Here is a 26,454-nt window from a genome sequence, read left to right as displayed (position 1 = left end):
AATGGAGCCGCACGCTCTACTCCCATGTGCTGACAGCAGTGCTGGGTATTACCATGCGAGACTCGGCCGTATTCCTCGCATGTGTGATCCCGGCCTATGTCCTACTCCTGGTTTGGCATACAAATACTGATGCAAACTACTGACCAAACACTGATGTGTGAATGAGGCCTTAATCTGGAAAAAAGAAAAACACCCCAAAAAATGACTCACCGCGTCCGCATCAACACTTATTAGCATTGGTATGGCGACGTGTACGGAAAATGAAAAAAAAAAAAAAAAACAAGTAACAGCTCGCTGAAAGAAAGGAGGCAAAAAACAAAAATGGAAATTCACTCAATCCTGAAAGGGTTAAAAACCACATGTAAATGGCTGCAGAATCCACACCACAAATCCATAGCAAGTCTACCAGGTTTACTAAATGTTGTCACTTTTTGTTGTATATAGGCAATGAGGTTTCTGTTCACTGACAGCAATGAAGCAACAGGAAACATGTCATTAGCATCTGAACTGCAGAAACTTCAATCACTTCCCCCTCCAGTCGCCAGGTGTCGCTCTAGAATTCTACCTACACCTCTTCTCGGCTTCCAAGCTTTAATGACAGCGATTCTTACTGACACCTTAAAAGGAAACTACAACTCCCGGGATCCTCCGCGAACATTTGCCAGCCAATAAGAAGATACGAATTTTATCTTTTTTTTTTTTTTTTTCTCTCACTGGCGCTGCCGGGGCGCGCGGGCGGCTTTTGTGTGAGGAGGAAGCGGGCGGCGGTGACCCGGACACACCCGGAAAAATCCTGGAACGTACCGGGGGGGAGGGAGGGGGCATTTAGTCACCCGGGAGCCGACATCCGGAAGCCTCACACGACGCCAGGACCCCCTGGGCAGTATAACACCCGCACCCCCTCCCCTATCCCCACCGAAATACAGGCCCCGCTCCACAGCTGCTCACACCGGGTGTACACCCGCCGGAAACAGCCCGCCCTGCGGGAGGATTAACTTCTCCAGACACCCGAATAAGGGGACAGTCGCCATTTTATGTCGGACGAGGATCACCCGAAATCTTGGTGCGGACGCCCGGAATCTCCCTCTCAGCAGCCCGGATATTACGTCACACGCCCGGCAGTTACGGTCACCCGCGGGTTCTTGTCCGAGAGTCCGAGACACCCGGATCTAGAATGGAACAAACTGAAGGTGATGACGGGTGTAACGGGCGTCAGTGGGGGAGGGGCGGGGTCACGTGTGGACACTGGGCCTAGGAGCTGACCCTCTGCTGCTGCTCACACTGTGGGGGGGGTCCTGTCTGTACGGGGGCGGTGTATGGGGGCTTCTCATGGTACGAATACTGGCGACTGTGGGAGAGAGGGACCCACCATGTGTGTCATGTGTACGGTGTGTGTGTATGGGTGTATTTATATGCACAGTCTGTGTACACTGTATAGATGGATGTGAGTGTACAGCGTATGTGTAGTGTATATTCCCGTACTCGCATCCATACGTATAAATACTGTACATGCGTATATCCTCCATATAAACTGTGTATCTTTATATGGCTGTTTGTCTGTATACTTATACTGTAATTGCACTGTATGTATATATATATATATATATATATATATATATATATATATATACATGTGTGTGTACAATGTATTTATGTGGATAGTATGGATGTGTTTGTATATATAATCTAACGGTATATTGCACTCATCCATGTACCCTATACACACCTAAATATATATATTTATATGGATGTGTAGCTATACTGTACATGTGTAACTTGTATTATATACAGTATATTCCTCCCATCCATATACCCTGTACACACCTGAATGTGTATATGGATGTGTAGTACATGTGTCATATATTACACACACCCATATACATTGTACAGTACACATATTATAAACGTGTGTTTAGGGGTATATATGACTATACACGGAAGCTGGAGGCAGCGCATCAAATCCCTCTTTATTTCCTGTGCAACATTTTCAGCTGCTATATTCCAAGGCTCCTACAGGTAATGTGGTGACTGTAGTGGGGTGTCCGCTGCCGCCAATCTCTATTGTGATGTGTATCGGAGCAGTGGAGCAGGCGCTGGAGGCCGGCACCATGTGTCCAGTGCTGTCACCTTCCTTTAGTAAGGCCTATAGATATGTGGCCCATACACATGTCTGTGTGTGTATACAGCCACGTACTACACTTACTGAATTAATAAATACAGGCGCATGTCCACTGTGCGTGACCCCTGCTGATGGCCCCGTGCTCGCCCCCTCGCATGTCCACTGTGCGTGACCCCTGCTGATGGCCCCGTGCTCGCCCCCTCGCATGTCCACTGTGCGTGACCCCTGCTGATGGCCCCGTGCTCGCCCCCTCGCATGTCCACTGTGCGTGACCCCTGCTGATGGCCCCGTGCTCGCCCCCTCGCATGTCCACTGTGCTCGCCCCCTCGCATGTCCACTGTGCGTGACCCCTGCTGATGGCCCGTGCTCGCCCCCTCGCATGTCCACTGTGCGAGACCCCTCGCATGTCCACTGTGCGAGACCCCTCGCATGTCCACTGTGCGAGACCCCTCGCATGTCCACTGTGCGAGACCCCTGCTGATGGCCCGTGCTCGCCCCCTCGCATGTCCACTGTGCGAGACCCCTGCTGATGGCCCGTGCTCGCCCCCTCGCATGTCCACTGTGCGAGACCCCTGCTGATGGCCCGTGCTCGCCCCCTCGCATGTCCACTGTGCGAGACCCCTGCTGATGGCCCGTGCTCGCCCCCTCGCATGTCCACTGTGCGAGACCCCTGCTGATGGCCCGTGCTCGCCCCCTCGCATGTCCACTGTGCGAGACCCCTGCTGATGGCCCGTGCTCGCCCCCTCGCATGTCCACTGTGCTAGACCCCTGCTGATGGCCCGTGCTCGCCCCCTCGCATGTCCACTGTGCTAGACCCCTGCTGATGGCCCGTGCTCGCCCCCTCGCATGTCCACTGTGCAGATGCCTCGTGCGTGGATCCATCCCACACAATGGCCAGCGATGGTAACCAGAAGACTTGTATTATGTGCTGGCGTCTTCATACAGTATAATCAGTTCCATATCGTATTTCCATTACTTAGCAGCTGATGTTTTGTCAGTGTATTCTCTATATCTTACATTATTTAGGCTGGGGGCTACACAGTGACTTTGGTCACGCGACAGGTGTTATGATCAAAGTTTGCTTGGTGTCGCTGCGACCGTACAGAACAATACAAATGTGTGAGGTCTCGTTACACCCCCTGCAGACAAGCAATACCCAAGAACTCCATACCCTGTGAGATTGTTGCTTGGCACAGTCCTCTCGGTCTCCATGAGAAACCCCCGTTCACTTGTATGGTACTGCAATGTAGCAGTGACACCTGGCAAACTGGTCACCCGACAGGTGTCGTGTAGGCTGAATCTCACAATGGCTGGAAGGTTCTGACTCTATTTCCCAGCTCCTGTCCATGTTCTTCCCATCCCCCCCCCCCTATAAGGTGCAGGAGACGCTGCTGATCTGCAGTGTGAGGGGTTGTCAGGACCAAACTAGTTCCATTTATAGCCCAAAATCATTGTTTCTGTCAGCACATCATCCTGTGTAATCAGGACTGCACTGCCGAGAACTATGGCAGCCTGTGTGCACTGATCTATTGCTGATCGCTCAGTGCAGATTCGTTTTCTTTGGTCTGCCTGTGTGAACAGGTCTTCTAACGACCACCGATCGGCCTGCGACGTGCTTCTCGTGACATATCTGAGGGTGGTATGGTGTGGGCTTAGGAGCCGAGCCAACCTCATACCAGGCAAATGCCGGCTGTGTTACTTAGCCAATATTTGCCTGTGACGGCAGAGGCCGCCCTGATCGCAGTTAACTATTCAGATGCCACGGCCAGTCTCGGACAGCTGCATTTAATTGACATGGTTTTGCTCATGCACTGGCTCCACCACATTGCAATCAAGCATAGCAACAGAGGGCGGACCTGCTGGTGGCGGTCACCGGTGTCCTCCTGTGAAGCCTGACTGGAGGCTGGCCTGCAGAGGAGAGCCACAATCTTACTATGTACTGAGGGGCAATAGGATCATAGTATGTGACTGAAAGATTCCACCTGCGAGTCCCCCAGGAGACCAAAAAGGATTAAAAAAAAAAAAAATCCCCCAACTAATTCCACAGACTGTAGAAAGTTACGGGTGTCCAAAAATGGTGACACAAATAATAATAAAATACATTTTCAATTGCTAAACTATAATATAAAACTGTCGCAAGTTTAGTATCTCGGTAATTGTATCGGCCTGGAGAATCGTATTATCGAATTGTTGAACGCCATAAATAAAGTCTAAAAAAAAGTTGCTATTGCACTTAAATGAAATATATATATATATATATATATATATATATATATATATATATATATATATATATATATATATATTTATTTTACTGCACTTGAATGAATGTGATTAAAAACTAGAACTCTTACCACAGTAAAAACAGCCCTCACACAATGACTGCTACAGAAAAATAATGTGGAGGATAATGAGAAGGCAGAGAGGAAATGTCTGGGTGCTTTTAAGGGTTAATAGAGCGCATGTATGCCGGGGCCTGTTCTGCGCCTCATCTTTTGTTTGTTAAAGGGCTTTTACCTTTATTTATATTTACGAATTAAAGGGAACCTGTGTCTCTGTTTAGGCGGACTAGACCCGCTGGGAGCAGAACCTGGCTGCTCGGTAGGCTTTTCTCTGAAATTCTCTGGGAGAAAACCTAGTTTGGAGCCATAGCCCAAGAAGACTAGTCTGTCCCCCCTGACCCGGTTGGCTTCTTGTGGGGCTGCCCTAGATCGGTCACGTCTCTATTTTGTGTGATACCGAGGGAGAGACCTGTCAATCAACCAGTGCAGGCAGCTTGTAAACAAATACCACCCCCTCTGCCAATCATCGCTGGAGTCTGTGACTTATAACACTTGCAGCTCTTCTGTCCCTCCTGTGTAGCCTACAGCCCCCCTCGCCTGCTGTGCAGGTAATGTCCCCCACTGTCACTCCACTGGAGGATTTCTTTAACCTTTAATGAGTGCACATTGTAGGGGGCTTTACAGTGGTTCTGGTGGCCAGGCTCCTGTTCTGCATTGTATACATCGGAGAGCTGCAGTCGCCTGATCACGGGACCAATGGTCCTGTTCGACTCTTGCCACGCTCAATTGTCCTGTCAATGCCAGTCCCAGTATAGTGACCGGTAATGGGTCATCCATCCATCCATCCCAAAGTCTTTTCTAACTTTAGGTTGATAGATGCTGCTAGAACACCTTTCTAGAGACATCCTAATATTCCTCCGTCCGCTGGAGGCTGCGCTGATGATTCCTCCATAATGTTGGTCACAGCCCCCCCTTTCTCCTGTGCCTTAGTGACTTTTTGTAGTCCCTTGAAGTCTCTCCCCCCCCCCCCCCCCCAAATCTTTTCTCGCTTCTCGTCAGACCCAGCAGGGATTTCCTTAAGTAAAAGTTTAGTGAATTCTGGCACTAAGTCATTTTCTGGGAAATTACTGCTTAAATGTCACAATGACAGCGATCAGGGGATCGCCGCACCATAGTCAACTCTTAACTGTGGAGCTGCACAAGTCGTGTTTGTTTTTTTTTTTTGTTTTTGGGACGGGACCTGACTTTCCTTATTTGACAATATGCAGATCAGTGTCTTGTCAAGGGGGTGTGGCTTGCTGGAAAGTGGGTGTAGTCTAATGTGCAACCCTGGCATAAGTATGCAGTTCAACTTTTTGCGCAAGATTTTGCCACAAAGTAGTTAAAGTTGACTTGGATAGTCTTAAAGGGATGTCTGATACTGGCGTACATTTTTTTTTTTTTCCTTCCCTAGGAATGAATGGGCTTTAATATGATAAACAGAGGCACGTACACACTTAATCACCCTTCGGATTCAGTGCAGGCTGCTCTGGAGGTTGGCACCAGCTCCAGCAATTACTGCTCTGTTTGAAAGGCACCAGGACTGGCTGCAGCGGTCAGGTGACTAGAGGAAGCCGGTCTGCGGATGTTTCACTGATGACCTGCTTTTCTAGTCACCTGACCGCTGCTGCCAATCCCAGGCTTTATCGGTCCTGGTAACTAACAGACTGAACAGACATCACTTCTGGAGACAGCACAGACCTCTGGGACTGCCTGCTGTGAATTCGTGGGGGTGCAGAAAGGGAAGATGGCCTCCCCTTATTATAAAATCTTTCTTGGGGGGGATGTATTAGTGTTGGACAAACGCCCATAACATTTAGGATTCTGAAGCCTGGGTAGTCTAAGAATTAGGAAGTATGGATGATCCTGCTGCAGGGTGTCTGCAGCGGACCCCGAGCTCCAGGCTGACGTTATAAACCCCTTTAATAATGTAAATGACTCTGGTGTGAGTAAGGCTGGTTTTTGAGGTTTTCCTCGGGGTGGATGTCTCATAAGTTGCATCATACATTCCCTTTTGCGGCTGTAAACTTCCCATATGGTAGAATCGGGTGAGCCGTGGTGGACAAACGTACGGCACAGTTCTGCTTTCTGGACCTCCGATGATTAAAGGGGTATTCCCGTCTAAGTAACGCCGCCGCCGTCCTCTGGATAGATAGGTAGATTATTGTTGGGTCATGGCGGGCCCCTGAGAATTGCCTAAATGGGAGACCTGTCCCCGGTGTGCCGATCCCATGGCCTCCAGGAGGAGCTGAATAGAGCCCACTGGTCCCTTCTTGAGACTACATACATAGATTTGCCTTCTGGTATGCAAAGTTGGGTCTCTCCAGAATGCACAAAGCAGCTGGTGGGGCAGATGAGACGCGTCCATCAGTATCCTATTCACTGCAGTACCAGCAGTGGCCAGTATCTTGTATATGGTGCTGTTTACATACAGTCACCGCCAGAGCTCATGACAGCTGATGGATTGGGGGTGTCGGGTGTAGGACCCTCTTATATCTGAAACTGATGACTTCTCCTATGCAGAGTTCATTAATAGTAAAATTATTATTCCATTTATTCCATGGCGTTTTACATGTTAGGGGTATACATAATTAACCATTTAAAATGAAAATGTGCACAGATTCATTAAGTTTAGGGTATTCTTTGGTCATCTAACCACCTGCTTACTTTGTGCCAGATATTGACCATAAAATGAGTGGTTTTTTTTGGGGGGGGGGGCTGCTGCATATGACTGCCTATTAGGACGTACCCCTTCACCATGAAGCCACACTCTTGTCAGGCAAACTACAGAAAGGGCTAAAACGCATAATAATGCGATGTTTGTCAGAAGGTAAAGCGGCGTGTTTAGCATGGTCTGGTAATGTCTCTGGCTGTCAGGGCAGGTAAGGAGGAGACCACTGCTGTGATGGTAGGATTAGATTTGCCCTGCCCTGAGGAAGTCTGAAGCCATAGCTGCCTTTACGGATAGAGCTAATTTTTATGACTCCGATCTTAAAACAAAGCAACTTTAAAAATTGCCATTGAATTTCGTTTTTGGGTCCGCACACCTGTGTCTCTTGCAACAGCAAACCTAGTTTGGTCGGATCATCTGTGTAAGAAGCTTGATGAGAACTTTTCTGACCCATTGGTCTATGCTGTGTTTCGTTGTGATTTGTTGGTGTAACAATCTTTAAAGCGTAATCATCGTTTTAATTTTTAATCTTCATAAATCAATAGTACATGTGAAGATAAGAAACTTTGTCATATATCAGAGAAATTTGCTTGTTTCTCCTCCTGGACTGATCTTTCATTCTCAATTCAGAGGTAAAATCTATTCAGTGATGGCAGGTTGTTGCATTACTGAGATCACCATTGGTGTGCGGAGCGTTGCTGTATGGCTCTGCAGGAGAGCTGTGTGCAGTCCTGATCTCCCAGGATGACTGTACATGGTATCTGAGGGCTGTGTGCGGAGCGTTGCTGTATGGCTCTGCAGGAGAGCTGTGTGCAGTCCCGACCTCCCAGGATGACTGTACATGGTATCTGAGGGCTGTGTGCAGAGCATTGCTGTATGGCTCTGCAGGAGAGCTGTGTGCAGTCCTGATCTCCCAGGATGACTGTACATGGTATCTGAGGGCTGTGTGCGGAGCGTTGCTGTATGGCTCTGCAGGAGAGCTGTGTGCAGTCCCGACCTCCCAGGATGACTGTACATGGTATCTGAGGGCTGTGTGCGGAGCGTTGCTGTATGGCTCTGCAGGAGAGCTGTGTGCAGTCCCGACCTCCCAGGATGACTGTACATGGTATCTGAGGGCTGTGTGCGGAGCGTTGCTGTATGGCTCTGCAGGAGAGCTGTGTGCAGTCCCGACCTCCCAGGATGACTGTACATGGTATCTGAGGGCTGTGTGCGGAGCGTTGCTGTATGGCTCTGCAGGAGAGCTGTGTGCAGTCCTGATCTCCCAAGATGACTGTACATGGTATCTGAGGGCTGTGTGCGGAGCGTTGCTGTATGGCTCTGCAGGAGAGCTGTGTGCAGTCCCGACCTCCCAGGATGACACTACATGGTATCTGAGGGCTGTGTGCGGAGCGTTGCTGTATGGCTCTGCAGGAGAGCTGTGTGCAGTCCCGACCTCCCAGGATGACTGTACATGGTATCTGAGGGCTGTGTGCGGAGCGTTGCTGTATGGCTCTGCAGGAGAGCTGTGTGCAGTCCTGATCTCCCAAGATGACTGTACATGGTATCTGAGGGCTGTGTGCAGAGCGTTGCTGTATGGCTCTGCAGGAGAGCTGTGTGCAGTCCTGATCTCCCAAGATGACTACATGGTATCTGAGGGCTGTGTGCGGAGCGTTGCTGTATGGCTCTGCAGGAGAGCTGTGTGCAGTCCTGACCTCCCAGGATGAAGGCCCCGTCACACATAGCAATCTCGCTAGCGAGATCGCTGCCGAGTCACAACTTTTGTGACACAACAGCAATCTCACCAGCGAGATCGCTGTGTGTGACAGCGATCAGTGACCGGCCCCCCCCTGCCGGTATCGCTGATCGCTGCAAGAAACCTCTGGACATATTTTTCGTTGCTGGTCTCCTGCTGGCCAGCACGTATCGCTGCGTGTGACAGGCGGGAGACCAGCGATCAGCTGTAAAATAATAAAAAAAAAAATAAGATATTGTTGTTGTCACCTTCCGGCATCCCGCGCAGTCTTCCTGCCTCTCTCCACGCTCCCGGTCCCAGTAATCCTTTGCAAGAATGACCGCGAGACTTCGTGATCCCGCGAGAACGGACGTCATTGTGGTAATTCTCGCAAAGGATTACTGGGACCGGAGCGTGGAGAGAGGCGGGAAGACTGCGCGGGACGCCGGAAGTTGAGAATAACTATCTTTTATTTTAATTCTATTTTTGTCATGAATATGGCATCAGCGCTAACTAACACAGCAACACCGCGCGCTCGGCATCGCTGTGCTAATCGCTGGTGAAGCTGCCTGTCTGACAGCTCACCAGCGATCACATAGCGACTTACCAGTGATCCTGACACGTTGATATCGTTGTCGGGATCGCTACATGGTATCTGAGGGCGGTGTGTGGAGCCTTGCTGTATGGGTAATGCAGATAAGGGCTCATTGCTGCAAACGGTGATAACCAAGGCCAGTAGTATGGGGAAATAGGAAAGCAAAAACACTTTTCCAGTCTGCTTTTTCTATTTTGTCCCCTCCACCCCACAGCAGTGTGGTCAGTATGCTGTAGTCACATCTCATCTAGTGACGCAGCCGTGTGTCCTCATGGAGAGCGTCCTCTGGATCTCTCCTTCACTCGTTTCCAGCTCAGAACTACATGATCTTTCGTGTCACAAGGACTGAATGACAGGCTGGCTGTGACGGGCGACTGGCAGGAGTGTCTGTAGGGACCGGCTCACCTTCCAGAAATGGGGAATTTCTTACCTGGTGTAAACGCGGCCGTTCTCCTAAATCCGGCCTGGGCTTTCTGAAGTCCTTGCTCCTCTCCTTTCCTGAGATTGTGTATATATAAATCTAGTCTTGGCCAAGGGGGAGTGGCCCTCTTCTTTGTGGTGGACCAAGTCTAGTTGGCTAAACAGGCTAGATTTCTAGACTAGGAAGAGGAGCTGTATCTCAGGAGCCGAGAGGAGCAAAAGATAAAAAAACATTGCTGGATTCAGGAGAACAGCAGCATTTACACCAGGTGAAAAAAAACAAACCTTGCAAGTGACAGGTTGTCTTTTAGTTAGAACTATTGGGCAAATGGAGAATCATGCTGCTATTTAAAGGGAAAGTGGAGTCGTGTCACAACCGATAGGGGGAAGTTAAAGGTTCGTTCACACATTGCTTTGTTGCTGCAGAAAAAAACAAAACTGCATTTTACAGTACGAGCAGTGAGGTTTCTGATGTCTCATGAACACACTGCTTAGATACTCATTGTGCACGTATCCTCGGGTTTTTGCTGCCGCAGCCGTTGGTGGCGCATGGTGAGACGGGCTGTCACATTGGGGGATGAAGTGGTGAGTTGTGCTGCCGCCATTAGGGGGTACTTTTTACTACTAGAGGGGACAGCTGGAGGGACACGGCTGTAACAACCCAGGATAGCTCAGGTGTGTACTGGGTGCAAGGGTTGAAACCAGTGCACATGAATAAAGAACTTAAGGTTCTGGAAGATGCGTTTTTCCATGATGTGTGGATCCGGCCTGCCAGGCAGCTAGATCGCCTCCAGATGAGCTGTGGCCAGTCAGATGTAAGAGGGGCGTCTGCAGGGCAGTCAGGTCCTCGCCGGTTCACCAGTGTCCTGCCTGCCAGTGATTGTAGTGGGCACGCACTTGTGTGGGGTACAGTTTGCCGAACATCCTGTAAACTCCTGGACCCCCACTGACCCTATAGTCTATTGGAGAGATGGTGCTTTTGCTCTTCCCATTTCTTCCTGACGCTCTTCATGAAGTGCGGCTAAGTCTCCCCTATATGATGGCTACATATAATAGTGTTTTTAGGTTGTGTCTTTTATATGTAAATGGAAAACCAAAATATACAATTCTTCCTTTTTTGTATTTTTACTTTAGGCCCTATGAGAGAAAGGGAAAGCTGATGATGCCTGAGCACGACAATGGATTTCTCCTTCTCTTTCATGCAAGGGATCATGGGAAACACAATCCAGCAACCCCCTCAACTCATCGACTCTGCCAACAACCGGCAGGATGATGCCAACAGCAGCGATCAGGCCGACGAGGGTGGGCACACACCCTACGATTCCGGCCTCCAGACGGATTTCCAATACCCCACTCCCACCACTGAGGACCTGCCGCCTCTCACCAATGGCTATCAGTCTTCGCTGGGTTACGACTCGCAGGTCAAATACCCAACCTATTCTCAATATCCTAACGGCTCAGCCAATGGGTACAGCAACAGGAACTACAGCACCCTGGAGTATTACCACCACCTGGAAACGGCAGCCATGCGCCCACAAGAGGGGATGCTCAAATCCTCACCCCCTCAACCCACATCCCCTCCGAACCTTCTCCAACCACCTCCATGCTCTACCATCATCGCCCAAAAGAAGACTGGTTCCCCGGAGATCAAATTAAGGATTACAAAGACTATTCAGAATGGGCGAGAGATGTTCGAGTCCTCACTGTGTGGAGATCTCCTTCATGAATTTCAGGCCCGAGAAATGAACAGGAAAAAGCATGAAAGGAGAAGAGAGAGGAAGGAGAAGCGGAAGAAGAGCAGCCGGCACCATCATCACCATCATCATCACCACAGGGAAGAGCTGAAGGTGGAGGAGCCACAGCCGCACGAGATGCAAAAGGTGGAGCCTCCCGAGGAGGAACCTGTGAGTTCTGCTACATTTCTGCCTTAAGCTTTAAAGGGGCTTTCGAAATGCTACGCCAATGTAGTTTCTGGACGTTTTAGGGTTATATGTATGTCCTGACCTGCCCAGAGTGAGGCCCTGTCTAGCTGCTGCTCTTTCAGGGAATTCATTTTTATAAGCATTACAGATGAAGAGGGCACACCACCCTGAGGGCTTTGATTGAAGGGGCAAATATTTTAAACGTTTGCCCCCCCCTCCCCTCAATAAAAAGTGTCCTCACTTTACTAATCCTTTAGCTGCTCCTCTTGCAGTGCAGGTCCCCTGCCAATCACTGCTCGCTCCACCAGTCAGCGGATGTATGACCCCTGCAGCCAGTCATTAGCTACCATTATGATCAATGGGTTACCGCTGCAGCACTCACATGTCCATATGGCTGGTAGAGGAAGCTAGAGACCCGGGAGTGCTGGGAAAAGAGCGGACGGGTATGATTATCTTTTGTTTTTAAAGCTTAGAGCCAGCTTGGATTTACAGTGATTGTGAACTGTTGTGACTCTATTGCGTATTTACCCGATATTAATTTCCTGTCTTATATTATTTTTATTTTTTTTTTTTTTTTGTTTTTTTAACCCAGTCTGCTGATCACCTAAAGAATGAGCAAGGTGCTCGCTCCTCAGCAGAAATGATCTTTTGGATCTGCTTAAAAGATCATCGTTCTCGGCAGCGCCTCCTTCTGCGTGAACAGGACCTGTGCTGCCGAGAACAGTCTGTACGGTCACTATGCGATCTATCGCTGATCGCATTTTGCCCATAATAAATGTTGTCTGCCTGTGAAACTGGCTATTGAAAGACCACCGGTCAGCAAATAAGCAGCCGCTTGATGGTTGTGTAATGCCGCAGGTCAGGTGATATAAACATGAGCGAGACTCTCCTTCCTTTTACATTTCTTCCTTTTTTCTGTTTTTTTTTTTTTAATTTTTTTTTACTTTTGGTAGAATTACATGTTCAGATAATGACGGGTATGGCAGTGTTCGCACTCATGTCGGGTCCTGTTTTAGTGTGTGGGTTTCTGTTTTTTTTTATTAAACTTATTTTTAAACTATTCTTGGCATTAAAATTGCATGCATACAATATCTGTCTGGATTCAATGGACCCCCTTTATTTTTAATAAATGATCCAATATCTGTCCTTGATTCGTCAAGGAAATATGTCCAGGATTAAGCAACAAGCGGGGGTGAAATGGGGGAGATTTCTCCCAATTACCTAATCTCCCTTCTCACAAATATGTATAAATTCAGCAAAAAGTGAGGTTAAAATATAACTTTCAATATTTAATAACAAAATAGACAAATGTAAAATATCACCTGGTGGGGCGACAAGACGATCACAGGCCATGGTATCAATCTAACATGATCCATCAATAGCAAGTTTGGGAATTCAGCTAATATAGAATCTAATGCGCAAGCGTCTCCCCTGAAGAACCCTAAGGCTAAGTTCACACATGCGAGGAATACTGCCAAGTCTCACATGTTGATACCCGGCACTGCCGCCTGCACTCAGGAGCGGAGCTATGTGGCCGCACACTCAGCTTCCGAGTGCCAGCGGCAGTGCCGGGTATTAACATGCGAGACTCGGCCGTGTTTCTTGCATGTGTGACCCTGGCCTAAGGCTATGTGCCCATGTAGCGTTTTATTCCGGACACTAAAAACCGGACTCCTTCCCAGAAGTCGCGTGTTTTTTTTCCTTGCGATTTCACCTCGATTTTGCTGCGATTTTCGCGTGCGATATTCAAGCACTTTCCAAGTGATTTGAAGCATCGCTTGGAAAGTGATTGACAGGTTGGTCACACTCGTCAAACATAGTGTTTGACAAGTGTGAGCAGGTTTTTACTATTGAGGCTGCCTATGCGGCATCAATAGTAAAAGATAGAATGTTAAAATGATAAAAAAAAAAATCGGGGTATATTTACCTTCCGGCGTCCCGCGCTGTATTCCCAGGCCTCAGCGTTCTCAGTAATGCCTTGCGAGACCTGTGATAACGTTGGTCTCGCGTTGCTATAGCGATCTCGAGACCGCTAGTCACAGGACCTTGCCGCAAGGCATTACTGGGAACGCTGAGGCCGGGAATGCAGCATGTGACGCCAGAAGGTAAATATACCCCTTTTTTTTTTTTTTTACAGGGGTATGGTACCCAGGGCCTGGAGGACAGTCTCCTCTCCTCCACACCGTGGGTACCAACCGCACATGAGACGCTTAACTTCCCGCATGGTGGGCATAGCCACATGCGGGAAGTAAGCGATTCTCATGCATTCCTATGGGTGCGGAATCATGGCAATTCTTTGCGATTCTGCACAAAAGAATGACCATGCTGTGGTTTTTTTTTTTTTCTTTTTTTTTTTTTTTTTCTTCCACGATGCGTTTCCACCGCGGAAAAAAGCGCAGCATTAGCACAGCATGTGCGGAATGCCATAGGAATGCATGAGGGGCGTTCTGTACACGATTTTTAAATGTTTTCGCGTCGAAAATCGCGGCAAAAATGCTTAATCGCTACGTGGGCGCACAGCCTAAGGCTAAGTTCACCAGCAAATCCTAGGAGATTTCAGAAATCTCACACACTGGGTTTTTTTTTTGTCATCGGTATTTTATGCTTGTATGGTGTTGTTGTGTTTTTTTTTTTTTTTGTTTTTTTTTGTGTAGCGCATTTCACTTTTTGGCTTTTTTTTTTTTTTTCACCCATTGACTTGAATGGATGGTGAAAAACGTCGGGGTGGGAGCTCTGGGGTCTAGGGCTAACTCAGAAATTTGAGGGATATCTAGGGCCTCCTATAAGCTCCACCTGCCTGAGTGATATACAAGACGGATGTCTGGTATTTTGAATATTCCCTTTGGATGAAGCCTTATCGGGGACCGTTTTTGATATATTCTTCTAAATGTTAGATGTGACACTATACACAGCACATTTATATGTGAGCCGAACCACTATTAATCTCACATTAGAGTAACCAAATGACTTTCCGGTCCACTATTCGAACAGACGGTGGTTCTGTTATATGCTTCCCATTTATAGTGATGATTGAACCATTGCCAGGTAAGGTCTGACCTTGCAGCACCTCTAGCATGGACACATCATGGTCAGCCCTACTTATGTATATTACGTACGGTGAACATTAACCACTGTCCATCTCCTCCAGGTTTCTAGTGAAAGTTGAGCTGCTGTCCGCCTCACTATACCTTAAGGCTATGTGCACACGCTGCGGATTCACCAGAGGATTTTTCAGTGTGGATCCGATTGGCCAGTGGTTTTCCCCTGCGGTTTGACACCTGCACAATGGAATAGGTGGCAAACCGCAGAGGAATCCGCAGAAAGAATTGACATGTCAATTCTTTCTGCGGATTTAAAACCGCAGCTTTTCCGCAGTGAAAAAACCGCGGCGTGTGCACAGCGGATTGTAAATCCCATAGACTTGCATGGTACTGTACACTGGCTGCAGAACTGCTGCGGATCCGCAGAGGCCAAGTCCGCTGCGAATCCGCAGCGTGTGCACACAGCCTTATAGATTTTGTAGACGGTGTATACTTTATCACCGTTGGTCTCGTTCGGGTTTATCGTGAAACCTGAGCTTGTCAGCCCCACTATAATATACTATAGAGCCTGGAGTGAGATTAGTATTAGTCAGTATCATTATGTTCCCGCAGTAGCAGGGTTTAATCTGAACCTTGGTCAGTATGACTCTGGTTACTGAGTTACATGTTTGGTGATCGTTTTATTGCCTCATCAGGTATTTTATATTCGTGCATTTTAATATTAAAACTGATATTTTAGCTTATTGGCCTCACTTTTTGTTGCATTTTTATATATCCAGGATTATTTAAAGATGGCCAGATGGTGCCAGACAAATAAGAAAATAAAAGCTTGTATTCAGAAAACCCATCTCCAGTGCTCCCGTTGCTCTGTTACCCATCTTAATGATGCCCTTGGTATAGCCGGTCTGTCACAGGAGCCGATGTATGAGCCATTGTCTAATGGCATGATTGGTTTGTGGTCCTTACACTGACCCCTGCTCCTATATGACCGCTGGTATATGGTTTCCAATGGGCGCAGGGAGCGCCGTATCATAACAATCAATGTGGCGGTAGTAGTGTCACCCACATGATCGGCTGTCCCCGATCTCTGTCCTCTCCTGTGCTGGGTCCTTACACACTCGCGTCATGCGCATATACAGGCAGCTGAATCTGGTGTGATATGTGCCAGCACAGAAATAGACGGGTCTGAACAGTACTTGTATGGATGCCACGTTATTGGCCCCGTTGTTATTCCTCCTGGAAATGGTTGACTGTCTCAATAGTTATTGTCCCCACATCAGCCTGAACCTGTCAGAGTGGTTGGAAAGTGTCAGATCCATATTTACACCCAAAAGTCTCTTCACACATTTCCTGGAGAAGTAACGGAGGCACAGCAGATAGCAAAGCTATAAGAAATGATCAATGCGTTCACCGTTGGATGGTTATTGCTAGAAACGGTTGTGTCAGCAAAGTGTTTGTTTTAGTTTCTCTCTAATTTTAAGGGATTGTCCCATGACGGCAGTCTTTATTTTAACAGGAAGCTATTGCGGTTGTCTGACTGATGTCTTCTCTAGCCCCATGATAATTGTATCCTCTAAATGTAACTGTTAGCGCAGATACAGAGCAGTATACACCGTATACCTAAATGGTACATAATGTGAAGTCACAATGCCAGGACTCAGCCTGAAACCGCTGGGGAAGGTCCTTGCGTTGTACAGTGCCTTGCGAAAGTATTTGGCTCCCTGGAACTTTTCAGCTTTTTCCCACATATGCTTCAAACATAGATACTGATTGTAAATTTTTGGTGAAGAATCAACAAGTGGGACACAAGTGTGAAGTTGAACCAAATTTATTGGTTATTTTAAATTTTTTTGGAAAGTCAAAAACTGAAAAGTGGGGCGTGCAATATTATTCGGCCCATTTACTTCCAGTGCAGCAAACTCACTACAGAAGTTCATTGCAGATCTCTGAATGATTCAATGTTTCCTAAATGACGATAAATATAATCCACCTGTGTGTAATCAAGTCTCCGTATAAATGCACCTGCTCTGTGATAGTCTCAGGCCACGTTCACACGCTACGGATTCCGCTGCGGATTAATCCGCACGGATTTTGCAAAAACCGCAGATAATCCGCAGGTCCAAAGACCTGCGGATTATCTGCGGTTTTGCCTTCGGTTTGGTCCTGCGGATTCACCATCTCCACAATGGTGGATATAGGAACCCGCAGCGGTTTCCGCAGAAAGAATTGACATGCAATTCTTTCTGCGGATTCAAAACCGCAGCAAATCCGCGCGTTTTTTTCCGCAGCGTCGGCACAGCGTTTTTTGTTTTGCCATTCAAATGAATGGTACTGTACACCGCAGCTAAAACTGCTGCGTGTCCGCAGCGGCCAAAACCGCTGCGGAAACGCAGCGGAATCCGCAGCGTGTGCACACAGCCTCAGGGTTCTGTTTGAAGCACAGAGAGCATCATGAAGACCAAGGAACACAACAGGCAGGTCCGTGATACTGCTGTGGAGAAGTTTAAAGCCGGATTTGGATACAAAATGATTTCCAAAACTTTAAACATCCCAAGGAGCACTGTGCAAGCGATCATACTGAAATGGAAGGAGTATCATACCACTGCAAATCTACCAAGACCCGGCCGTCCCTCTAAACTTTCATCTCAAACAAGGAGAAGACTGATCAGAGATGCCGCCAAGAGGCCCATGATCACTCTGGATGAACTGCAGAGATCTACAGCTGAGGTGGGACAGTCTGTCCATAGGACAACAATCAGTCGTACACTGCACAAATCTGGCCTTTATAAAAGAGTGGTAAGAAGAAAGCCACGTCTCAAAGATATCCATAAAAAGTGTTTAACTCCTTCATGACCAGGCCATTTTTTGCAATTCTGACCAGTGTCCCTTTATGAGGTAATAACTCAGGAGCGCTTCAACGGATCCTAGCGATTCTGAGATTGTTTTTTTTCGTCACATATTGGGCTTTATGTTAGTGGTAAATTTAGGTCGATAACTTTTGCGTTTATTTGTGAAAAAATCAAATGTAAAAATTTAGCAATTTTCAAATTTGAATTTTTATTCTGTTAAACCAGAGAGTTATGTGACACAAAGTGGTTACTAAATAACATTTCCCACATGTCTACTTTACATCAGCACAATTTTGGAAACAATTTTTTTTTTTTTTTTTGTTAGGAAGTTATAAGGGTTAAAAGTTGACAAGCGATTTCTCATTTTTACAGCAAAATTTACAAAACCATTTTTTTAGGGACCACCTCACATTTGAAGTCACTTTGAGGGGTCTATATGGCAGAAAATACCCAAATGTGACACCATTCTAAAAACTGCACCCATCAAGCTACTCAAAACTACATTCAAGATTATTAACCCTTCAGGTGTTTCGCAGGAACTAAAGCAACGTGGAAAGAAAAAATGGACATTTTTTAATTTTTACAATAAAAATTTTCTTTTAGCATCAATTTTTTCATTTTCACATGGGCAACAGGATATAATGGATCCTAAAATTTGTTGGGCAATTTTTTCTGAGTACACCAATACCTCATATGTGGTCATAAACCACTGTTTGGGTGCACGGCAGGGCTCAGAAGGGAAGGAGCGCCATTTAACTTTTTGAATGGAAAATATGATGGAATATTTAGCGGTTGCCATGTCGCGTTTGGAGAGCCCCTGTGTGCCTAAACCTTGGAGCTCCCCCACAAGTGACCCCATTTTGGAAACTAGACCCCCCCCAAGGAACTTATCTACATGCATAGTGAGCACTTTGAACCCCCCAGGTTCTTCACAAATTGAGCGGTAAAAAAAAGTACTGTTTTTTCACAAATTTTCTTTTAGCCTCAGTTTTTTCATTTTCTCATGGGCAACAGGATAAAATGGATCCTAAAATTTGTTGGGCAATTTCTCCTGAGTGCACCGATACCTCATATGTTTTCATAAACCACTGTTTGTGCGCACGGCAGGGTCCGTAAGTGAAGGAGCGCTATTTGACTTTTTGAATGGAAAATTAGCTCCAATCGTTATCGGATACCATGTCGCGTTTGGAGAGCCCCTGTGCACCTAAACATTGGAGCTTCCCCACAAGTGACCCCATTTTGGAAACTAGACCCCTTATGGAACTTATCTAGATGTGTAGTGAGCACTTTGAAGCCCCAGGTGCTTCACAGAAGCTTATAACGCAGAGCAGTGAAAAGAAAAAATAATTTTTTTTTTTCCTCAAAAATGATTCTTTTAGCACGCTATTTTTCATTTTTACAAGGCTAACAGGAGAAATTGGACCACAAAAGTTGTTGTGCAATGTGTTCTGAGTACACCGATACCCCATATGTGGGGGGGGGCACTGTTTGGGTGCACGGCAGGGCTCAGAAGGGAAGGAGAACCATTTGACTTCTTGAAATGAAAATTACCTCTAATCGTTAGCGGACACCATGTCGTGTTTGGAGAGCCCCTGTGTGCCTAAACATTAGCGCTCCCCCACAAATAACCCCATTTTGGAAACTAGACCCCCTAAGGAACTTATGTAGATGCATAGTGGGCACTTTGAACCCCCAAGTGCTTCACAAAAGTTTGTAACGCGGTGCCGTGAAAATTAAAAAATATTTTTTTTCCTCAAATTATTTTTTAGTGCGCAATTTTTTTATTTTCACAAGGGTACCAGGAGAAACTGGACCCCAAAAGTTGTCGTACTGTTTGTCCTGAGTACGCTGGTACCCCATATGTGGGGGGGGGGGGGACCACTGTTTGGGCACACGTCGGGGCTCGGAAGGGAAGTAGTGACATTTTGAAACTGATGGAATGGTCTGCGGGCATCATGTTACATTTGCAGAGCCCCTGATGTACCTAAACTGTGGAAACCCCCAACATGTGACCCCATTTTGGAAACTAGACCTCCTAAGGAACTTATCTAGATGTGTGGTGAGCACCTTGAACCCCCCAAGTGCTTCACAGAAGTTTATAACGCAGATCCGTGAAAACAAAAAATCATTTTTTTTTCCTCAAAAAAAAGATTTTTAGCCAGCAATTTTTTATTTTCACAAGGGTACCAGGATAAATTAGACCCCAAAAGTTGTTGTCCAGTTTGTCCTGAGTACGCTGGTACCCCATATGTGGGGGTGGACCACTGTTTGGGCACACGTCAGGGCTCAGAAGGGAAGTAGTGACATGAAATGCTGACTTTGGTGGAATGGTCTGCGGGCATCATGTTACATTTGCAGAGCCCCGGATGTACCTAAACTGTGGAAACCCCCTACAAGTGACCCCATTTTGGAAACTAGACCCCCCAAGGAACTTATCTAGATGTATGGCGAGGACCTTGAACCCCCAAGTGCTTCACAGGAGTTTATAACGCAAAGCTGTGAAAATAAAAAATTTTTTCCTCAAAAAAATGATTATTTTAGCTCGCAAATTTTTATTTTCACAAGGGTAACAGGAGAAATTGGACCCCAAAAGTTGTTGTACAGTTTGTCCTGAGTATGCTGGTACCCCATATGTGGGGGGGGGACCATTGTTTGGGCGTACGTGAGGGCTGAGAATGGAAGTAGTGACGTTTTGAAATGCAGACTTTGATGGAAAGGTCTGCGGTCGTCGTTGCATTTGCAGAGCCCCTGATGTGCCTAAACAGTAGAAACCCCACAAGGGACCCCATTTTGGAAACTAGACCTTCCAAGGAACTTATCTAGATGTCTGGTGAGCACTTTGAACCCCCAAGTGCTTCACAGACGTTTATAACGCAGAGACGTGAAAATAAAAAAATCATTTTTTTTTTTTTCAAAAAATTTTTTGGCCACCAATTTATTTTCCCAAGGGTAACAGGAGAAATTAGACCAGCAAAGTTGTTGTGCAATTTTTCCTGAGTACGCTGATACCCCATATGTTGGGGTAAACCACTGTTTGGGCACACGTCGGGGCTTGGAAAGGAGGGAGCACCGTTTGACTTTTTGAACGCAAAATTGGCTGGTATCAATGGTTGTACCATGTCGCGTTTGGAGACCCCCTGATGTGCCTAAACAGTGGAAACCCCTCAATTCTAACTCCAACCCTAACCCCAACACACCCCTAACCACAGCCCTAACCCTAAATCCCAACCCTCTTTCCAACCCTAACAGAAAAATAAAAATAATTTCTTTATTTTATTAGTTGATCCTGCCTATGGGGGTGATAAACGGGGGGGTTTATTTACTTTTCATTCTATTTTGATCACTGTGAGAGTTTATCAAAGTGATCAAAATGAATGAAGGGAAATTACAGCCGGCGGGCGCACGGCATTTTCCAAGATGGCGGCGCCCATGAAGCAGGACCGCGGGACACCGGGGGGTGGAGTCGGAAGGTGGGGGGGAGCCCAGAGAAGGGGGAGCGGAGCTGATGATGATGACGGCGGCGGCACATTGCCGCCGTCAGTCGGTATCGGGGGCCGATTGGGCCCCTTGAGTCGATTTGGGGGGGGGGGGGGGGGGGGGGTTTGGATCACGGTCTCCAGCCATGTCCGATGCTACTGCAGCATCGGCCATGGCTGGATTGTAATATTTTATCAATCGCTCTGATTGGCTGTTAAAAGTGAATCAGAGCGATCAAAGCCACGCCCCCTGTGGTGAAGAACAAAGCCCCTTGTTATGAATGGGTCACCGAGGAGGAAAAAAAAACAAGCTAAGTCTCAAAACCAGAGAAGTTGGTAACTATGCAGATTGCAGATCCCTGATCTTAACCGCACAACTAGCAGCAGTCGTGGCACGTTCCTACAATGGTCCTAGATGCCTCGTCCTAACCGGAGAGCTACATAAGCCTAAAGCAGGAAAAGAGGAAAACTAACTGCCCCAGAGCAGACCCCAAAGGTAAGACAGCCCCCCTCATATATTGACGGTGAAACAAGATGAAAATACAAACAAAGGCAGGAAAATAGGCTGAGAAAACGATGGGGCCCGACTAACTAGAAAGGAAAGGAGAGATACTGTCTGCAATCTGCCAACAAAAACCTACCAAAATAATGTCCAGCACTTCTGATAGCAAAATTAACCCTGAAGTCACTAGACTTCTCCCACTATATCAGCACTCTGACCGTTTTTTTGCTCTGTCTCAGAATATTTCAATCTAATAAGGGACGAAAAAGGCAGGTTGGCAAATACAGATATATAGGAGTGGAAATTCAGCATAGCCCCAGCAGGGGCAGGCTGGTCACACAAGAAACTGAATTGACCAACAAGCGCAAGTGTGAACATTAGCAAAAAACAAACTTAACTTGAGAAGACTGGAACAGAGCTGAAGTCCAAGACCTGAGAAGCAGACTGAATCACCAGCACCAGGATAGGGCATCGGCTGTCTTATATCCAGTCTGATACTCCAGAGATCCAATCGTTATCCTCATCAGGTGGCAGATCACTACCACTTAAACCAACCTCACTACCTCCTGTCACCACCAGAGGGAGAACGGAAGGAGAACTCTCAACTGTTGGAGCATAAAATGAGTTCATAACAGCCCCCTGTATCTGCGGGTCGGGTGACCTTTCAGTGACCTAGGTCACCCGACCCGCAGGGGGGCTTTAAAGTCATGACGCCACATAGGCGTCACTGGTCAGATTGGCACCAGTTTTCATGACGCCTATGTGGCGTCATTGGTCGTGAAGGGTTTAAAGTTTGCAACAAGCCACCTGGGGGAGACGCCAAACAAGTGGAAGAAGGTGCTCTGGTCAGATGAAACCTAAAATCGAACTTTTTGGCAACAATGCCAAACGATATGTTTGGCGTAAAGGCAACACAGCTCATCACCCTGAACACACCATCCCCACTGTCAAACATGGTGGTGGCAGCATCATGGTTTGGGCCTGCTTTTCAGTAGGGATCGGGAAGATGGTTAAAATTGATGGGAAGATGGATGGAGCCAAATACAGGACTATTCTTGAAGAAAACCTTTTGGAGTCTGCAAAAGACCTGAGACTGGGATGGAGATTTGTCTTCCAACAAGACAATGATCCCAAACATAAAGCAAAATCTACAATGGAATGGTTCACAAATAAACGTATCCAGGTGTTAGAATGGCCAAGTCAAAGTCCAGACCTGAATCCAGTCGAGAATCTGTGGAAAGAGCTGAAAACTGCTGTTCACAAACTATCTCCATCAAACCTCACTGAGCTCGAGCTGTTTGCCAAGGAAGAATGGGCAAGAATTTCAGTCTCTCGATGTACAAACTGATAGAGACATACCCCAAGCAACTTGCAGCTGTAATCGCAGCAAAAGGTGGCGCAACAAAGTATTAAGTTAAAGGGGCCGAATAATATTGCACGCCCCACTTTTCAGTTTTTGAATTTCCACAAAAATTTAAAATGACCAATAAATTTTGATCAACTTCACAACTGTGTCCCATTTATTGCTGATTCTTCACCAAGAATTTACATTTGGTATCTTTGTTTTGAAGCAAGATATGTGGGAAAAGGTTGAAAAGTTCCAGGGGGCCGAATATTTTCGCAAGGCACTGTGTATGGCCATGCGGCATTTTGTGTCCAGAATAAGTGCCACAAAGTAAGGATACAGTCAACTAAGAAATAGCTGGAAAAATTAAGTCAGAAAACAGCAGAACGTAAATTGGTTATCCTGCGCCTCACTTCTGCATCAGAACTGGAAAGGACCAATGTCCAGCCGATGCCGCCACGCCCCACCCCCACCACCGTCCATGGATATATAAGATATATATCCGTATCCTAGTCTAATGAACAAGACAAGTGTTCAAGGCTCGACAGCTTTGTTCAGTAGTAATGTTGATGGAACCACGCACTTCCAATATGGAAGCGAGCAATGCCTGACAACCGATCACCATGAAAATGCCGTCCAATCTGCAGACTCCACGTTATAGAGCCAGGGATATATGTATGTGTGTGTTATATATATATATATATATATATATATATATATATATATATATATATATAATATAATATAATATAATTTTTTTTCTGGACATTGATCTGCTATAAGGCTGGAGTCACACTAGCGATTTCAAAAGCTGTCCAATTTTTGATGCAGGAGAGGCGGACGAGTGTCATGCGTTTTTCATGCGAGTACAATCCAAATTTTCACACCTAGCATTCAACGATTTACAGCCGACTGCAGTGCGTTTTTTTTTTTTTCTCCATTGAAACCTGTAGATGACAATTTCTGTAAGGAAATATTCAAAGAAAAAAAAAAAAATAGAATAAAAGTTGGGAATTCAGAAGCCGCGTAGTGTAAAATGGCAGCAGGAGCCGACAGGATAGAAGAGATGGATTACATACAGAAAATACAAACAGAATAGGTAGATACACAGATGTCTGATAAATACAGTCATGGCCAAAAGTTTTGAGAATGACACAAATATTATATTTTCACATGATCTGCTGCCCTCTGGTTTTTATGTGTGTTTGTCAGATGTTTTTATCACATACAGGAATATAATTGCAATCATATTATGAGTAACAAAAGGTTATATTGACAGTTAGAATGAGTTAATGCAGCAAGTCAATATTTGCAGTGTTGACCCTTCTTCTTCAGGACCTCAGCAATTCTCCCTGGCATGCTCTCAATCAACTTCTGGATCAAATCCTGACTGATAGCAGTCCATTCTTGCAAAATCAATGCTTTTATTTTGTCTGAATTTGAAGGGTTTTGTTTGTCCACCCGTCTCTTGATGATTGACCACAAGTTCTCAATGGGATTAAGATCTGGGGAGTTTCCAGGCCATGGTCCCAAAATCTCTATGTTTTGTTCCCTGAGCCATTTAGTTATCATCTTTTCTTTATGGCAAGGTGCTCCATCATGTTGAAAAAGGCATTGTTACCCAATTCTAGTTTCATAATCAAATTACTCTCTCAACACAGAGCACTGGAACTTAAATTTGCTTTATCTAATAATAGTTTCGGTAAGTTTTACCAGAAATGGTCTAGGTGGGACCAGGCCTTTCCACCCTCACTAGTCTAAATAGATCTAATAACCAGATTTTAGGCCTATGATATGTTTTGTCGTTGCACTGTCTCTTCTGATCCGTGTATCTTTATGACTTTATGATACTGCTATTTGTCAAGGGATGATTCCCTTGTTTTTCAGGCTAAAATGTTGCTAGCCTTTAACTATATGTTTTGTTATGCATGTTCTGTTTTGAGTTCTCCTTCCCCTTTCCTTCCCTCTTTCCTCGTTCCTTCCCCCCCTCCCTGCCCTTCCTTCTCCGTCCCTCCCTACACTTTAAATTTAAAAACCCAATAAACTGTTGGAAAAGAAAAAGGCATTGTTGATCGCCAAACTGCTCTTGGACGGTTGGAAGAAGTTGCTCTTGGAGGACATTCTGGTACCATTCTTTATTCATGGCTGTGTTTTTAGGCAAGACTGAGAGAGAGCCCATTCCCTTGGCTGAGAAGCAACCCCACACATGAATGGTTTCAGGATGCTTGACAGTTGGCATGAGACAAGACTGGTGGTAGCGCTCACCTGGTCTTCTCCGAATAAGCCGTTTTCCAGATGTCCCAAACAATCGAAAAGGGGATTCATCAGAGAAAATGACTTTACCCCAGTCCTCAGCAGTCCACTCCCTGTACCTCTTGCAGAATATCAGTCTGTCCATGATGGTTTTTCTGGAGAGAAGTGGCTTCTTTGCTGCCTTCCTTGAGACCAGGCCTTGCTCCAAGAGTCTCCGCCTCACAGTGCGTGCAGATGCACTCACACCTGCCTGCTGCCATTCCTGAGCAAGCTCTGCACTGCTGGTAGCCCGATCCGCAGCTGAAACACTTTTAAGAGACGGTCCTGGCGCTTGCTGGTCTTTCTTGGGCGCCCTGGAGCCTTTTTGGCAACAAGGGAACCTCTCTCCTTGAAGTTCTTGATGATGCGATAGATTGTTGACTGAGGTGCAATCTTTCTAGCTGCGATACGCTTCCCTGTTAGGCCATTTTTGTGCAGTGCAATGATGACTGCACGTGTTTCTTTAGAGATAACCATGGTTAACAGAAGAGAAACAATGATGCCAAGCACCAGCCTCCTTTTAAAGTGTCCAGTGGTGTCATTCTTACTTAATCATGACAGATTGATCTCCAGCCCTGTCCTCATCAACACCCACACCTGTGTTAATGGAGCAATCACTGAAACGATGTTAGCTGGTCCTTTTAAGGCAGGGCTGCAATGATGTTGAAATGTGTTTTGGGGGATAAAGTTAATTTTCTAGGCAAATATTGACTTTGCAAGTAATTGCTGTTAAGCTGATCACTCTTTATAACATTCTGGAGTATATGCAAATTGCCATTAGAAAAAATGAAGCAGTAGACTTTGTAAAAATTAATATTTGTGTCATTCTCAACTTTTGGCCATGACTGTACTATTAATAGTGTGTAGCTTACTGTACATGTATTTAATAAAATTATCTGAAAAAAAATTGGATGTGCTCCCGTGTAATTTTGTTAACCAGCAGAGGGAAAGCTGATGGCTGGGGTTAGATGTTTATAGCCTGGGAAAGGGGTAATACCCAGGGTATGTGCATACGTTGCGGATTCTGCTGCAGATCCACAGCAGACTTGGCCCTGCGGATCCGCAGAATATTCTCCTGCGGTGTACAGTACCATTTGAAGTCAATGTAAAATGAAAAACGCTGTGCACATGCTGTGGTTTTGAATCCGCAGCATGTCAATTCTTTGAGCAGATTCCACAGCGATGTTACA

The 26,454-nt window shown here is 46.3% G+C and overlaps 1 protein-coding gene across 9 annotated transcripts in view; it reads left to right on the top strand.

The window, feature by feature from the left end:
* Positions 1 to 666: 666 nt before the first annotated feature.
* NSD3 (nuclear receptor binding SET domain protein 3) overlaps positions 667 to 26,454 on the top strand; it is a 154,574-nt gene continuing 128,786 nt past the window's right edge. For 5 of the 9 annotated variants that reach the window (XM_073588830.1, XM_073588834.1, XM_073588833.1 and 2 more), the window contains exons 1-2: positions 668 to 1,190; positions 10,972 to 11,741. In XM_073588830.1, coding sequence (XP_073444931.1) covers positions 11,016 to 11,741 — 726 coding nt within the window. In that variant the 5' untranslated portion in view covers positions 668 to 1,190; positions 10,972 to 11,015. Of the gene's footprint in view, positions 1,191 to 10,971; positions 11,742 to 26,454 lie in introns of all 9 variants that reach the window. The other 4 variants (XM_073588829.1, XM_073588828.1, XM_073588835.1 and 1 more) reach the window with 3 other exon arrangements.

Source organism: Dendrobates tinctorius, unplaced genomic scaffold (assembly GCF_039654945.1).
Source record: "Dendrobates tinctorius isolate UK_male_01 unplaced genomic scaffold, ASM3965494v1 ptg000104l, whole genome shotgun sequence".
Classification (NCBI taxonomy): Eukaryota; Metazoa; Chordata; class Amphibia; order Anura; family Dendrobatidae; genus Dendrobates; species Dendrobates tinctorius.
The sequence above is the reverse complement of the archived record's forward strand: the minus strand, read 5'-3'. Positions and strand labels throughout refer to the sequence as shown.